This window comes from Lepidochelys olivacea (genome assembly GCF_965140295.1).
Source record: "Lepidochelys olivacea isolate rLepOli2 genome assembly, chromosome: 4".
Classification (NCBI taxonomy): domain Eukaryota; kingdom Metazoa; phylum Chordata; order Testudines; family Cheloniidae; genus Lepidochelys; species Lepidochelys olivacea.
The window spans coordinates 129,127,645-129,142,009 of record NC_140414.1 but is presented as its reverse complement, the minus strand read 5'-3'; the positions used below and the strand labels follow the sequence as shown (position 1 = coordinate 129,142,009).

General features: G+C 43.6%; 1 protein-coding gene across 9 annotated transcripts in view; it reads right to left on the bottom strand.

Moving 5' to 3' along the window:
- The window catches only part of MFSD10 (major facilitator superfamily domain containing 10), a 35,530-nt gene extending 21,375 nt beyond the window's left edge, over positions 1-14,155 (bottom strand). For 2 of the 9 annotated variants that reach the window (XR_014711468.1, XM_084627304.1), the window contains exons 1-6: positions 13,780-13,916; positions 11,694-11,851; positions 8,212-8,404; positions 3,778-3,874; positions 1,322-1,425; positions 13-171 (exon numbers count right to left, since the gene is read on the bottom strand). Coding sequence is in view for 8 of the 9 variants with exons in the window: in XM_084627304.1 (XP_084483430.1) it covers positions 13-171; positions 1,322-1,425; positions 3,778-3,874; positions 8,212-8,385 (534 nt within the window). In the remaining variant the exon portion in view is untranslated. Of the gene's footprint in view, positions 1-12; positions 172-1,321; positions 1,426-3,777; positions 3,875-8,211; positions 8,405-11,693; positions 11,852-13,779; positions 13,921-14,029 lie in introns of those variants that run through there. The other 7 variants (XM_084627299.1, XM_084627300.1, XM_084627302.1 and 4 more) reach the window with 7 other exon arrangements.
- Positions 14,156-14,365: the final 210 nt, after the last annotated feature.

Genomic DNA, 14,365 nt, shown 5'->3' with positions numbered 1-14,365 from the left:
TTTGTAACTCACCATGCCCTTGCTCCTAGTTTTTGGAGAGTGCAGGTCAGCAATTACAGCAGTGGACAGGCTGACATTCCCTTTACTTATTCCACCTAGGACTCTGGAGAGAAGAAAAATACCAAAACTCCTAGAGATAGCCCAGAGTGCATACGATGCTATCAACCCCACCTGCAGAGAGAAGAGGAGATTTCTCTTACATAAAACAGTAAAATCAGCATCATTTTAGGATTATTTTCTAGCTAGACTAGTGTTTGAAAAGCAAAATCAATGTCTGCTCCATTAGTCATGAAACAACAAATGCTTTCTTGAATAAACTGGCATTTCACCAGACATGTACTACTCTGAATGTCAGACAGTAAAAATCCGATAAGGAGAACCCATCTGTAATCATTTCATATAATCCACTATTGTACATTATGTTAAGAGGAAGTTTGTCCGATACAAAATCTATTCTTTTTATGCATTGAAAGGTGTTTAGAACACCTTTGTACAACTTGCTCCATTTTGTTTACAAGACAGCCACTGAAATGGTTTCCAGTATAATTAAAATATTTAAATAAAATCTGCAACCCAGAAACATTCTAAGACAAAAAGAAGAGACAAAATCCACTGATCTGAAAGTCAATTTTAGCCCTCAGTTTTGGTGAATAATAATTGAACTCACACATGCTTAATGCATTAATCTGCAAAGACTTTATTGGATGATGGGTTGTGTATGTCGTTTGCTGCCGAGATCCCTTATGCATGTTCATACTTGCGCTGTATTATACCTATAATCAGAGCCCTAAATTTGAATTTGTAACAGCTACCAAAGAGAGAAACTGTTTGGTGAATGTTCATTAATACAATAAATAAATGATATGTTGCACTTCCATCAAATACTTTCCAGTCAAAGATCCCAAGGTACTTTACAAGGGGCTGGAGTACATAATATTATTATCCCTGTTATACAGATGGAGAACTCAGGGACAAAAAGATTAAGTCCAACATTTTCAGACTGAGTGCCTAAAGCCAAGCACCTAAATCCACATGTAGGCACTTGTACAGGTGGTGTGATCTTACATGTTAGAATGTCAATGGTATTGAGTTGCCTAAATAAGCGCTTTTGAAAATCCCACTAGGTGCCTATTTGCACCTTTAGGCACCTAAATACCTTTTAAAATCTGGCCCTAAGTACCTAATGTTAGACCCCCAAGTTTGATCAAGTGACTTGGCCAGAGGAGGCAGCAATGGCCAGGAGTAGTGCTGTGCACTAATCACACTGGCCTCCCTCTGTACATCTGATTTATGCTGATTCTAGTCAGGCTGCCAGACATACCACTGTCAACAACATGATCGGCCTTCTCCCCAAGCAGTCAGACGCAGCACCCGTGAGCGGAGAGGAAAAAAACTGCAGGATGGAAAAGATGGAGCCAATCAGACCTAGAAAAGATGATCATTAGACTTAATCATAAGACATGCTGCCTCAGTCTTAAACACAAAGGCAGCCTAACTGCTTAAGGCCTATCACTTCACTATGGCCCTTAAAAAAACCAACAACTCAAACACATATAAAAGATACGCAATTATAATGTCAGACTGTGGCCATGAACAGCAGTTATCTCCCTGGAATGCAAACACCCCCAAAATATTGGGGCTAAGTTCTTATTTAACTGAATTTAACTGGGTTTTCAAGGGAAACGGAAATGCAGACAAACCAGAACAAGATGGGAAAGCTCTGAGACTTATGGGGGAAGAAGGGGTGTGTCAGTAAAATGCAAATTCTCTGATATTTTCTATCTCTGACTGCAAACTCTTCCTGTTCATGGAGAGAGGATAATATAGGATTTAACAGCCAGTCAGTATAACACACCATTCTTTTAAGTAATTTTTTGATTAACTGAACTTGGATCTGTCACATTTAATTAGCTTATCTTTTCTGCCCTTGGTATCAAAGGCAGCAGTGAGACATATCGGGGATATGTGACTCCCTCACATAAATGGCAGTGAGTCTACATATCTGAGGAGATTCCTTGAAACCTACATTCTGTCCCTGTGATCTTCGGTTCCTCTCTTCTCTTGCCATCTCTAACTCAGTGCCCTCATTAATTTGTAATACCTTTGTGACAGACTGCCAAGAAAATGCTTTGTTGTTATAGCTTTTTTCTTTAAAGGAGAGAGCTGGCTTATATGTCTTACTTAGAGAACCTATCAAGGCTGAAAATGCACAGAGACCATGGGTTAAATTTTGTACCACTGAATAGTAAAACTGTAAAACTCCCCTTGACTTTAAAGTAGTCAGGATTTCACATCAAGTATTTGGGTATCTGGGGGAGAATAATTTCTTTGTGGTTGCTCAACAACAAAAAAGTAAAAAAATGAAACAAAAAAACAAAACAAAACAAAAGCCATACACCTACTTACAGCTTTAGCTCACAAATGAAGGCAGCAAGGTTAATTCTCATTTGGATGGACATTAATTATTAATTATTATTACTTGCATTGAAGGAGCAACTATGAGCTTCAATTCCATTATGCTAAGCACTGTACAAACATATTTCAAACAGTTGGTTCCTATCCTGAAGAGATTTACAATCCAAGTATGAGACAAGAGACAACAGGTGGGTACGAGGCAGGTGCAGGATGGAAGTACGAAGCAATAAGGAGATGATTACATTTGCTATGATAAGCAGTGGTCTCCACAGATGGCTGCCAACATCAGCTGTGGCAGCTGGTGCCCAAAATGATTGCTGTGCCTACAAGTGTGCCCCTTCCTCACTACCTCTGTCTCATACAGGGAAGGGAGGAAGAAGGCAGGGGAAAACAGTTGCTCCCCCTTCTCAGCCAGAATCCTGAAATGTTCACTCGTGTCTCTTGGATGTATGAAGTGTGAAGCATTAGTGAAGGGTACCGTAATGCAGATGGTGCAGCTTAAACCACAACATCATAGCCTATGCCAAGAATGTAAACTTGGTTGTTTACACATCTGGCCCAACACACAGGCCTCTTGCCTTCCCTTGCTCACTATTAACAAATCTGAATTAGCCTTTCAGAGTCCTTGATTCACTGCTTTGCTGCCTGCAATGACTTATGGAGGAGCTGGAGAAGACCCAGTCACAACAGAAAAGGAGTCCTTGTGGCACCTTAGAGACTAACCAATTTATTTGAGCATAAAGCTTTCGTGAGCTACAGCTCACTTCATCGGATGCATTCATCGGAGTATACATCCAATGAAGTGAGCTGTAGCTCACGAAAGCTTATGCTCAAATAAATTGGTTAGTCTCTAAGGTGCCACAAGTACTCCTTTTTTTTTTTTTTTGCAAATACAGACTAACACAGCTGATACTCTGAAACCAGTCACAACAGAAGTGCCTTGGTGGCAACAAAGAGTACTGCACTCTGCAGAACAGCTGCCACGTCCCTTCCATAGACACTGGAGTGTGGCTGCCGGCTGAGGTATAAATGGTGAGCCTCTAGTCACTCAACACCCCCTGCTGATTTGTCTCCATTCCTGGGAAACTCAGTGCTAAAGTAGTAAAGCACAGCAGGCCTGGCCTAGGAAGCATGACTGAGGAATAGGTTGAACTGCTTGCCTGACTAGTCAGAGCTATCAGTTCCATATAAGCAGTATCATTTACCAAATATTTATAATCTGCTTCTCTTGGGTACTTCTAGGGCATCTTTTACTGTGGTATCTGTGGTCCAAATTTAATAATGGTGACATATGTTTACAAATAAAAATATTACCATAGAAGAGAGCCGGAAAACGACACTAGATTGCAGGTTCATTCATACCTCCAAACAAGACAGTGTTGTACTTCCTCTCCAGAGGTACCCCAACCACTGCAGCAAACCAGTCCACACCATGCTGAAGTGATAGATAGAAACCATCCTACAAAAGAGAGTCATAAGTCATACAGTTAATGGTTCTTAGGGAACAAACTCTCTCTTGCAGGCTTTGACTTTATTTGCAAAAATGTAGCATTGCTTTGTCTCTGAAATGCCACTTGAGACAACTTCCTTCCCCAGGTGTATGTATGGGGTATATGCCTGATGGATCAGTGTAGTCACAGATATATTTACTCTGCCCTTGACCTTTCCTCTCTCTCTCAAAATCTCTTCCACGGTGGCACAGACAGACTCCCATAGACCAATGCAGGGTTCTGAAGCATGAATGGGATGCAAAGCCCATGTGCTGGCTCCTAGCATCCAGTCCCTCCCTACACAGCAGAGCCAGGCTGGTTCCACTCCAGGTAGAGTCCTTGGCAACCATACAGCAGGGGTAGAATTTGCCCCATCATGCCCTATGGAAACATATGACTGGAACACAGAGCAGAAGATGGTGAATAAATGCTACTGAGCTAGGCACTAACTCTTACACTTGCTAAGCCTGGATTTTATACATAATAAAGCCGCAATTTGAGTTACAAACTCATATCTCATCCCGGCCAGGTCTTCTACATTCCTGTTAGAGTCCTGAGACTCTCCCTGTTTATCTTCCACATTGTACACCCACCCTAGAAACCATGTGTCTCCATCACCAGCCTCCTACCAAAGAGAAAGGGGCTATGAACAGCTTCACAGCCCCTCATTAAAGAGACTCAGTTAACCGGGAGGGATGCTGATGAACAACAGAACAGGCTCTGTGTCTCCTTCCCACCTCCTAGACTCAGGGACCAATAGACTGGGAGTAGGAAGGAGACCCAAGGTTTACACTTCACTATTCAAAGCACTAGGCCACCAGCCCAGCCCAAATTCCTCATATTTTACTTGAGTGAGGAACATGTTGCGACAAAGTAGGAACTTTTTGTAATATTTTTATGAGGCTTTGTGTGCCTCCGTTTTCTCCCATAATTTGCTTTGCTGCCCAATAGAGGGAAAAGGGATTAAGTTTGTTCTCAGGGAAGATTAAGAGACATGGGTCTGCGCGTCACCTTGCTGTCTGGGTGAACAGAACAGAGTTGTTAAGAAACTGACTGAAACTGACCCAGATCAACAGGGGGTCCAGAGAGACAATGCAAGCTCTACTCCCGGGGGAATTCTATGCCACTGCACATGCGCAGAATTCATGTGTCCCCCAGACTTTTTTTTCTCCTCAGAAAATACATTCTGCTGAAGAAGACCTGCAGTTACACCTTTTGGCTACCAGGGGCTGCTGTGGTGCCAGAACAGAGGCAGATGGCTCACTGCTCCCCAGCCATAGCAGTCAGCATCTGATAGGGAGAGAGCAGAGACTGTGTTCCTGACAGCACCCTGCCCATGGGGCCAGGTGAGAGAGCACTGGATGTGGAGAGGACAGAGAGAGCAGGACACACGGGGCTGCTGCGGGGTCACATACACTGGGGTTCAGAAGGGCTAGATAGACTGGAGTGGGGACTGAAAGGGAGTGGGTGTGCATGGCCACATGGGGATGGGTGTTGTTCAGTGGCGGTGCAGAGACACGTAGGAATGGAGGGTGGGGTGGCTGAAAGGTGCTTCAGGGACACATGGGGATGGGGGTGCATGGGGGGGGTTCAGAAACACATGGGGACAGGGAAGGGGGTGGCTGAGTAGGGGTACAGGGATACATGGGGATGGGGGAGGGATAGCTGAATGGGAGTGAAGAGACACATGGCGGAGAGGGGGCTGAGTGGGGGTGCAGGGACACATGGGGATGGAGAGAAGGGGGAGCAGGAACACATGGGGGCAGGAGGAGGAGGGGTGGCTGAGTGGGGGTGCAGGGATACATGGGGATAGGGGACAAGGGGTGGCTGAGTGGGAGTGTAAGGACACGGACATATGGGGAAAGGAGCAGATGTGCCTGACTGATTGGGAGAGGCTAGGAGTCAGCCACAGTCTGCATGGGGAAGATTCCCCAACTCCCTAACAATCCCCCCCCCCGCCCAAAAAAAAAACTGTTTCATACTTCTCCCATCCACACCCAACAACCTTCCAGGTTCAATCCCAGGTGCCTTCGCAGCAATTATTTCCCTTTTCCTTGGCTCCTGCATTACCCCTGGCTCTCCCAGGCCTTTGTACTGCTTCTGAGGGATGTGGGAAATATGTTTCTATATTGTAGTTTAAATGAATTATTACTCAAAGTTCTATATGAATAAAATATGCCTAGTAAATAATCTATTTGTCAAAAAACATTTCCTGAATCTTTTTTTGTTGTCTGTATTGTTACAGACATACTTGTTGACAGGTAGTTTGAAATAAATTACCAAAATAATTGAAACTGGCATGATTATAATGTGTTATTTTGACAAATAAAATACGCAGAATTTTACAGAATTTTAAAATATTGTGCACAGAATTTTTTTTGGTGCAGAATTCCCCACAGGAGTAAAGCGCCAATGACTCATGAATTGACATTCTCAGCAGAGAAGCTGAGCAGAGACCTGACCTTGAGAACAAAGGACAGAGACAGAGAATAAGTGTGGGCTTCTGGTTCTGAAGGAGGTGGGCTCTCCACTGGGACTGAGTGAGGAAATTAGAGAGAGTGAGCTGGAAAATGAAGTTCACTACAGTTTGGCCTGGTGAATTGCTCTGGCTTGATCAGAATGGACTATGCTTTAACCTTTATTTCTCCATGATAACCTAAGGAATTCCAGTGCTGTGTTCCAGTTGACTAATAACGCTTATCCTGTTTTGAAAATGTTGCTTAGGTGTCACTGCAAATACTTGCAAGGGTGTATTAGACCCTGAAGAGCGTACAAGTCTATTTCAATTGCACTTACTGGGCAGAGCTCAGTATAAAGCAGGAGTGCTGTAGGCCAGAGACTACAGTCTAGGAGGCAGTAAGACTGCAGGACCTCCCCTGAAGGAAAAGTGGGACTCCCTGGGGTCAGCCATGCTGAAGGAGTTCTTCCAAGAGACTGTTTAAAAGCTGGGGTGTAGCACAGATCCTGTGAATCTGTGACATGTTTCTTCATGACTCTGTCAATCAAGGCGTTGGTTTTTGACAGGTACAGACTGTCTAGCCATAGATGGCTTTGGGGGTTCATGAATCCTTCCTTCGGAGTGAGGGTGGGGGGAAGCAAAGCTTCAAGAGGGTCCCCAGTTTACACAAACAGTACCAAATTTGACATGGAATCATGGTGTTCAGTGCTACCTCAGCAGCATGCTGACTGGCATTTTGCTAGCTGTATCCAGATGCTCATTGCTCCATCAATGTGCTTTCTGCTAATCTGCTCTGAAGAAGACCCAGTAGTGGGGACTTCTCCCTCCTGCTGATCATAAGTGTGTGAGTGCTTGGGGACCAGGAGCACATGTCCCATCTCCACCCAAACAGCGCAGGGTAAGAGGGCAGCCACAGGAAAGGGAATTAGAATGGTGGAGATAGAGTAAGAGGGCTTAAGGCAATGACAGAATGAGGTGGGGGGACTATCTCAAAAAAAAGATCACCAGAAGAGCTAGCTCTGTGTATTGCTTTAATCAGAGGCATCTACTTACCCATAAAACCTACTGCCAACAAAGAATTCAATATTTTCCATTACAACCTAGTTGCTGGCACTGGTAATCGAGTAGTCATGTAAATAGATTTGAACATTGGGGAAGAGAGGAGAGTATAGCCGAGAGAGAAATGGCAAGTCAGCCAGACAGGTCGCAAGAGACGGAGGAGGAACAATGGATGCACAGCACCACACCTCGATGGGTTTGTGCTGTAAAGGACACTTAAGGCTGGATTAAGAAGCCAAAGTAAAGCTCCTTCTACCCTACAGAGCTTGAGAGACAGTTCTGGCCCCCTCACTCACACAGCCAAGAGAGACAGGGTAGAGACTGCAGACTTTGTTACCAAGAGATGGGCTTCACGCCTCATGGAGATTCACTCAGCTGGCTGAGCCACACAGCAGCAGGAAGCCCAGCGTTAGATCTGACTACTCATCACTGGAGACCAGGCAGCCACAGCCACATGTTAGTAAAAGAACAGCAAGGCGGAGGGCAAATTCAGGACAATTACAAGAAGTAGCCACTCAGTAATCTCTGGATTTCCCCAAACATAGACACCTGACTCAGTGGCAAAGGTGAGAAAGTCTTACTGAGCAGAGCAAAACAAACCAATCAAATCCATAAGAACAATCTAAATACACCCCAGATTTGCGGGTGGGGTTTATTCTGCATGTAGCTTTTGAGCTATGTCAGGGGAACGGGAACCCCACACATCCCCCCTCCCTCTGTATCCCCTTTTTTGAGATCACCTTGTGTCCAGATTGTATTTTCAGCAGGTAGAGTTTAGTTCTTACTTACATCATTCTTGCTGTAATACTCAAGGATTGAAGGAAGGAGTGGCAAAATGAGAGTGAATCCCAGCAGGTCTATAAGGAGTGCCAGGAAGACAATGGTGATCACCTGACCAGAGCTATCTTCAGCCTCTGACTTGCCCTTGGTGGGGCAGCTACTTTCCCCCGTTTCTGTGGCCATGTTGTCAGGCGTTGCACTTCTGAAACAGAATAACAGCACTCACTCTGAAGCATTTCAGGCACTGACGTTATTTCACCCAAAGGGGAAGAACTTGCTGACTCATTCTTACTCCATTTCCCCCAGTGCAACCATATAGCAATTGCTAGTTTAGAATCCTGGTTCACTAGGGAGGGGGCTGTTTTGTAAAACAGAACAGGCCCCCGGCCTCACAATTTCTGGTCCTTAGTCACGCAGCTCATTTGTTCTGGTAAAAGTGGGACATGATGGCAAGAACCACTGTTCAAAGAAAAACTTCAAGCATTCGGTACAATCAGTCCCAGATAAATGAATCTGTGTCTTAACAGGATAAAAGGTGCTAAGTCATAGTGTCACTAACTATACCTCTTTCATGTTTAAATACAAACAATTTTTCTGGACTTGTTTTGTAAAAATGTTTTCAATCCAGCATTAAAGTATAACCATGGAATGGAAATGTCTCCTCAGGCAGGTATCTAACAGCATTTATGTCTACAGTAGATACCACAGTGATTAGTGCTGTATAAACACCTACAACAGCATGACTCACTGATCACTTCAGGGAGGGTGTTATGCTCAGCAATGGCAGCTCAAGAAACACTGTAAAACAAAGTTCAATTTGAAATTACTAGTATGTCTTTAAATCTATACAAAACCATAGGAGGGGCATAACTGTAAGGCAACTGACACTTTTCAAGGATCTTATTTTAATTTCTTGTACTGCTAGCATAACTATCAGCAAAATATTTTTATTATTTGTATTCTGGGAGCACCTAAAGACCCCAGCCAGGGTTGGGGCCCCATTATGCTTGGTACTATAAAAACACAGAAGACCCTCCATGTCCTAAAGAATTTACAGTCTGTCTATATGTCTGTCTGCGATATAATACAAAAAGTTAGCAGTTTGTCAAACAAGGTGGAGTGTTTTAAATTAAAGCGTTTTAAATCAGCAAGCATGAAACATCAATTTAAATAATTGTTTTTAAACTTGTTTTGTATTTGTACTTTAGTTATTTCCCTAAAGTAAGTTTTTCTCATTAGTTGGTATAACCATTTAATTATGTTGATTTGCAAACAAATATAGTCTTTACACTAAATTTGGCACTTCTTTTTGGTAATGAGGAAAATATTGTGCATCTATATACATTCATTTAAGCAATTACATAGTTTTGCTTACATTTATTCATATTCTTAATGTTTACATTTATTCAGATTTTTAATATTTTAATATTAGAAAATGGTGACTAATGCATTTCTTATTTACTAGATAATAATTTTTTATTTGGGATTTGTGTCAAGCTGCATTTGGATGAAAATTGGGAATCAATAAAAATGTACAACAACATTTCAAAATTGTCTTTCTTAGTTAAATTACACTACCTTAAATGTGCTGAATATAAAATAATTAAAATGTATCATAACATGTTTTGCATTTAAATTATTTATTAAATAAAGATAGTATTAACTGATGTTAGTGAATTGACGGATTGTTTCTGGTAACTATGGACCAGATTTTTAAAAGGTATTTAGATGCATAAAGATGCAGATGGTCCCAAGTAGGATTTCAAGAGTACCAAAGCACTAGGTGCCTACTGGCATCTTTAGACACCTGGATATCTTTGAATATCTGACCGCATGTCTTTCAAGATATTAGAATGAATAGATCTCATCCTCTCGCACCTGGTTTTTCTTCAGAGGTTAGAAGAGGAAAACAAGCATTCCAGCTTTTTCAATTCCCAATCAGGGTTTTCAACTTTGCCTAAACTGATCCAAATGAAGAAAATATTCTCTCTGCTAGCTAAATTGAAATCAAACACAATTAAGGCAGAAGCTTTTCTGCACAACAGAAATGGAAAGTACTCACATTTGTGAAAATGCAAATACCATCATTCAATTGTAAAGGCTGAAAATAACATATACACTTAATACAGTTAATGACATTGTGACACATTTATAAAGCCTGAGTTGACCTCAAAAATTAAATAGGCTTCCTCTTATCCTGTAAATTTAAAGATATTCCCCTTGATTCTGTACATAGTTAAAAATGCAGCCCCTTTTAACATCTTTAAAATTTTAGGAGGCCTCATTGATGTAGCATTTTATTATTTTTATTTTAGTGAGTTTAATGGATTATAGTATGTTTAGGCCTTACCATAGGCTGCCACAATTTCAAATTTAATTTTAAAACAGGTTCATTTTTAAAAGGAAAAATGTATTTAATTTAAATAAGAAAAATTGTTAAATTAAGATATCCTTTAAAAAAAATCTATTTTTATCCATGGTGTTGTCAAAACACTGCAGCACAATTTCTCTACACTCACATAACAATCTTCCCTCCCAAGGTCCCGACAACCCCCAAAAAAAAAAAAAAAAAAAAAAACAAATTTAAATTCAGATTCTGTGTTTACTGAATCAAGCAGTAAAAATGGGAAAAACTACCTCTTTATCCTCCTTCAGTTAATAGCCAAACTACGATTGACTTCCATTGCTTAGGATCGGGCCCACTGAATAATGTCTGGCATAAATTCTATATTAAGGAGATAATCTGTATTCCAGGTACAAACCACTGGAGATATAAAATTGTGCTAAACCAAGTAACACTCACTGGAGATTTTAAAACTATTTGTGTTCACAGATAGATATTTTCTCTACAATTCTTTAGTACTGCGTTATTGATTATTGCAGCTAAATTAAAGAACTAACATTCTCGGGTAAACAAAAGAGGACACTTACAATCCATTTATTGTAACAACAATTGTTGCCATAATGCAGCTGAACCTATTGCTACATGTAACAGTTTATTTCTTTATGTATAAGAGTATATGACACTTTTTTAAAAAAATTGCAAGTCACTCTAATTATAAACTTTTAGCATTATTTGTAGGGGCTCTGTTTTCCCAGGTTTTTTATTCGCAACTTTTGAGTTTTGTGTAGATGAACAAAAATTCATAGGATTTATGGCTCTTTGAATATATTGTAACAAGTAATATATATATTGTAATGAGTAATCTCTTTGTAATGTTCTCTAGTGCACTTTAATGTAGCATTGTTTCAAATACTACTACACTTTAGGGAACACCGGCAGTGTTATCATGGACCAATTAATGTGCCACATTAGTGCACTTTAGAAATCACACCCCAGCAGTCCACATACTACTCCCCAAAGACAAGCCCTTAGATACAAGTAACCATTACTGGTGTTTATTGGATAAATGCCAGTTTCAGGGGTTTTTTTTAAACAGGGATGTTTATCACATAAAGACAAAAATCAGGAGCCCTGATTATTTGTTTACCTAAAAGATAGCCGGGTAGTTGAAGTCAACTGTGAGCATTAGTTTAGGCCTTGAAACTTGGGCCAGGAATTTTTCATTCTCATTCTTCTCTGGTTAGTGGTCAGGAGAGGTTGTTGTTCAAGCCTTCACCTTCTTCTCCACAAGCAAGCCAAACTGCACTTTATAATACATAAACATACTGGCCTTCTTCATTCAATACAAGCAACACTGCATCTCTGCCATGGCAGCCCACCTTGCTTCCTGCAATGGCCATTCTATAGTAGAGGATATTTTAGTTCAAGGAAATAGTGATGGATGCAATGCTCTAGAAGCAAGGAACATTCAAAGACTGTTATGCGGAGATGTGACAGATAATATGAACACATGGAATAGTCAAAGACAATTGTATCAGCTTTTTATAAATGTTATATGTATCTTTATGGGCTAGCTAGTGATTGCATTTCTGGCTCCATGCAGGAACTCAAATCACTGAGGGGTAATCAGAGCCATAACCAGGGCAGCCAAACTGCAGGAGCGAAATAATGGGGCAGAAATAGAGGCATGCTGAGGGCTTGGTCGGGGGGGAAGGGACACCACCTCCACCCTCTGACTCACCTCAGCAGACCACCCAGCATGTCTGGGTTGAGGGGGGGGAAGGGGCGAAGCAACCAAAAAATCTGGGGGCGAAGGGCACGTAACCCTGCATTTCCCCCCCCCATACATACATGTGTCACCTCTGGGTGGAAAAATGAAAAAAAAATGGTAGAGGACGCAAATATACTTGCTCGCCCCCGGCGCCACTATGCCTAGTTACAGCACTGGGGGTAATTAATGCAAATCTCTCATGCAGGTAAGAAGTCTGTGGAAGTTTTACCCCCTGAGGAAAGAGCATATAATGGTTCAAGAGGCCTGGCAAACAAAGAACTGAAAACTGTATAAAGAAACAACTCTGACCCGGGAGAGAGGTCAGTCACCCTTGATCCACAAATGGACATGAGACTGTGTGACCAAGAGGTACAGATCCTGTGCAGGACTAGAAGTACTTTGGAACTTGCCAGGGTCTTCATGGGGAAGATGGGTGACACCCGATAAGCTAGGCATGCCTATAAACTTTTTCTTTTCTTTAAAATATGCTTCCTCTATAAAGCCTTTGTTCTAAATAAACACTACTTCACTTTATGAGAGTAGGCTGGTCACTGTTCTTGTCTGAAGTGGGGGTGCTGAACTGAAGTCAGACCTGCTGAGAGAATCACAGTGAAGCAGGAGGAACTGCAGCTTGAGTCCCCTGTCTGGAGGGAACAGATGGTGGGATGCTGCCCCAAGAAAGGTGATGGCTAGAGGTCTCAGATCTCAGAGGCCTCCCCCATGAAGGGGTCCGAGGTGCAATTCCCTCAAGAACTGTGACAGAAATCTCTGCACTTACTGGAACCAATTTGTGTGCAGCCCACCTGAACCTCTCCCTCTTTGAGTTTCCTCACAAATCCCCTCTGTCTTCCCCTCTTTGTTGCTTGCTTCCTCCTTCCCTTTCCAGCCCTCATTACACCTATTCAGTCCCCTGCCAGGGACGCCAGCCTCCCGGGTCCAGTCAAAGAACTGACTTGGAAGCTGACCCGGTCCATCACTCACACCTAGGGCCTCAGTCATTTGTTAGCGGCCAGCCTCAATCTCACACCTCAGTGCCTTGCTGGGCTTCTGCTGGAGGAGGAAACCCCATATTTCCCACCTCAGGATTTGCCTGCCAGTCTGGAGAAGGCTTTTGGGACTCATTAAGAGACTGGGTTTGATTCTGGAGAGAGGAAGAGCAGCGGGGCCAGTTTCACAAACTACTTAACCTCCTCTGAGCCCCAGAGTGAAAAGAAAAGGAGGACTTGTGGCACCTTAGAGACTAACCCACTTATTTGCGCATAGATGCTAGCCAGCCCATACAGGCTCAAATAAATGGGTTAGTCTCTAAGGTGCCACAAGTCCTCCTTTTCTTTTTGCGCACACAGACTAACACGGCTGCTCCTCTGAAACCTGTCAGAGTGAAAAGAGACACAGGAGGGAAGGGAGCGGGGGGTCCGGGGGGGCGAGGGGAGGGGGACGCAGAGCCCGAAGCATCACTTACGGGGAAGTTATTCTGGCTTGGGCTGCTGGAGGCTGCGGTACTCGTCACTGTCCCCGACCCCAGGTGTGAGCGGTAGCCACCCCCACGTCCGGGCCACACCCTCGGCAAACGGCCCCCCGCCCCATCCGAGGCAGCCCCACAGCCTGCTCGCTGTGCCCAGCCCGGATCCGCCCCGCGCGCGCGCCCCACCCACCCGGCACAGAGCCCTCCCCTGTCCCAGTCCCTCCGTCCCGCCCCGGCGCGCTCCTACCCGCCGCTTCCTCCCCGCGCGAGGCCGGCCGGCGAAGCGAGGGGGCGCCGCGAGCCGCCCGGGGCAGAGGGACCAGCGGCTGCTCAGCCGAAGAGCGCGCCACAGGGCCGCGGCGCTTCCTCTTCCGGGCTGCGGCGGCGGCGGCTGGGCTGGAGGGGGCTGAGTCCTGCTGAGGGAACATCTTCCATGGGTGCCACTGGGCCCCCAGCCTCACTCCCCGGGGAGGGAAACGCCCTCAGAGGAGAACTCTGCGGAGGGACGAGTTGGCAGTGTGTCAAGTCCCCCTCAGCAGCTCTTTTTTAGAGCCCCCGATTCATTCAGATAACCCCCCCCAAA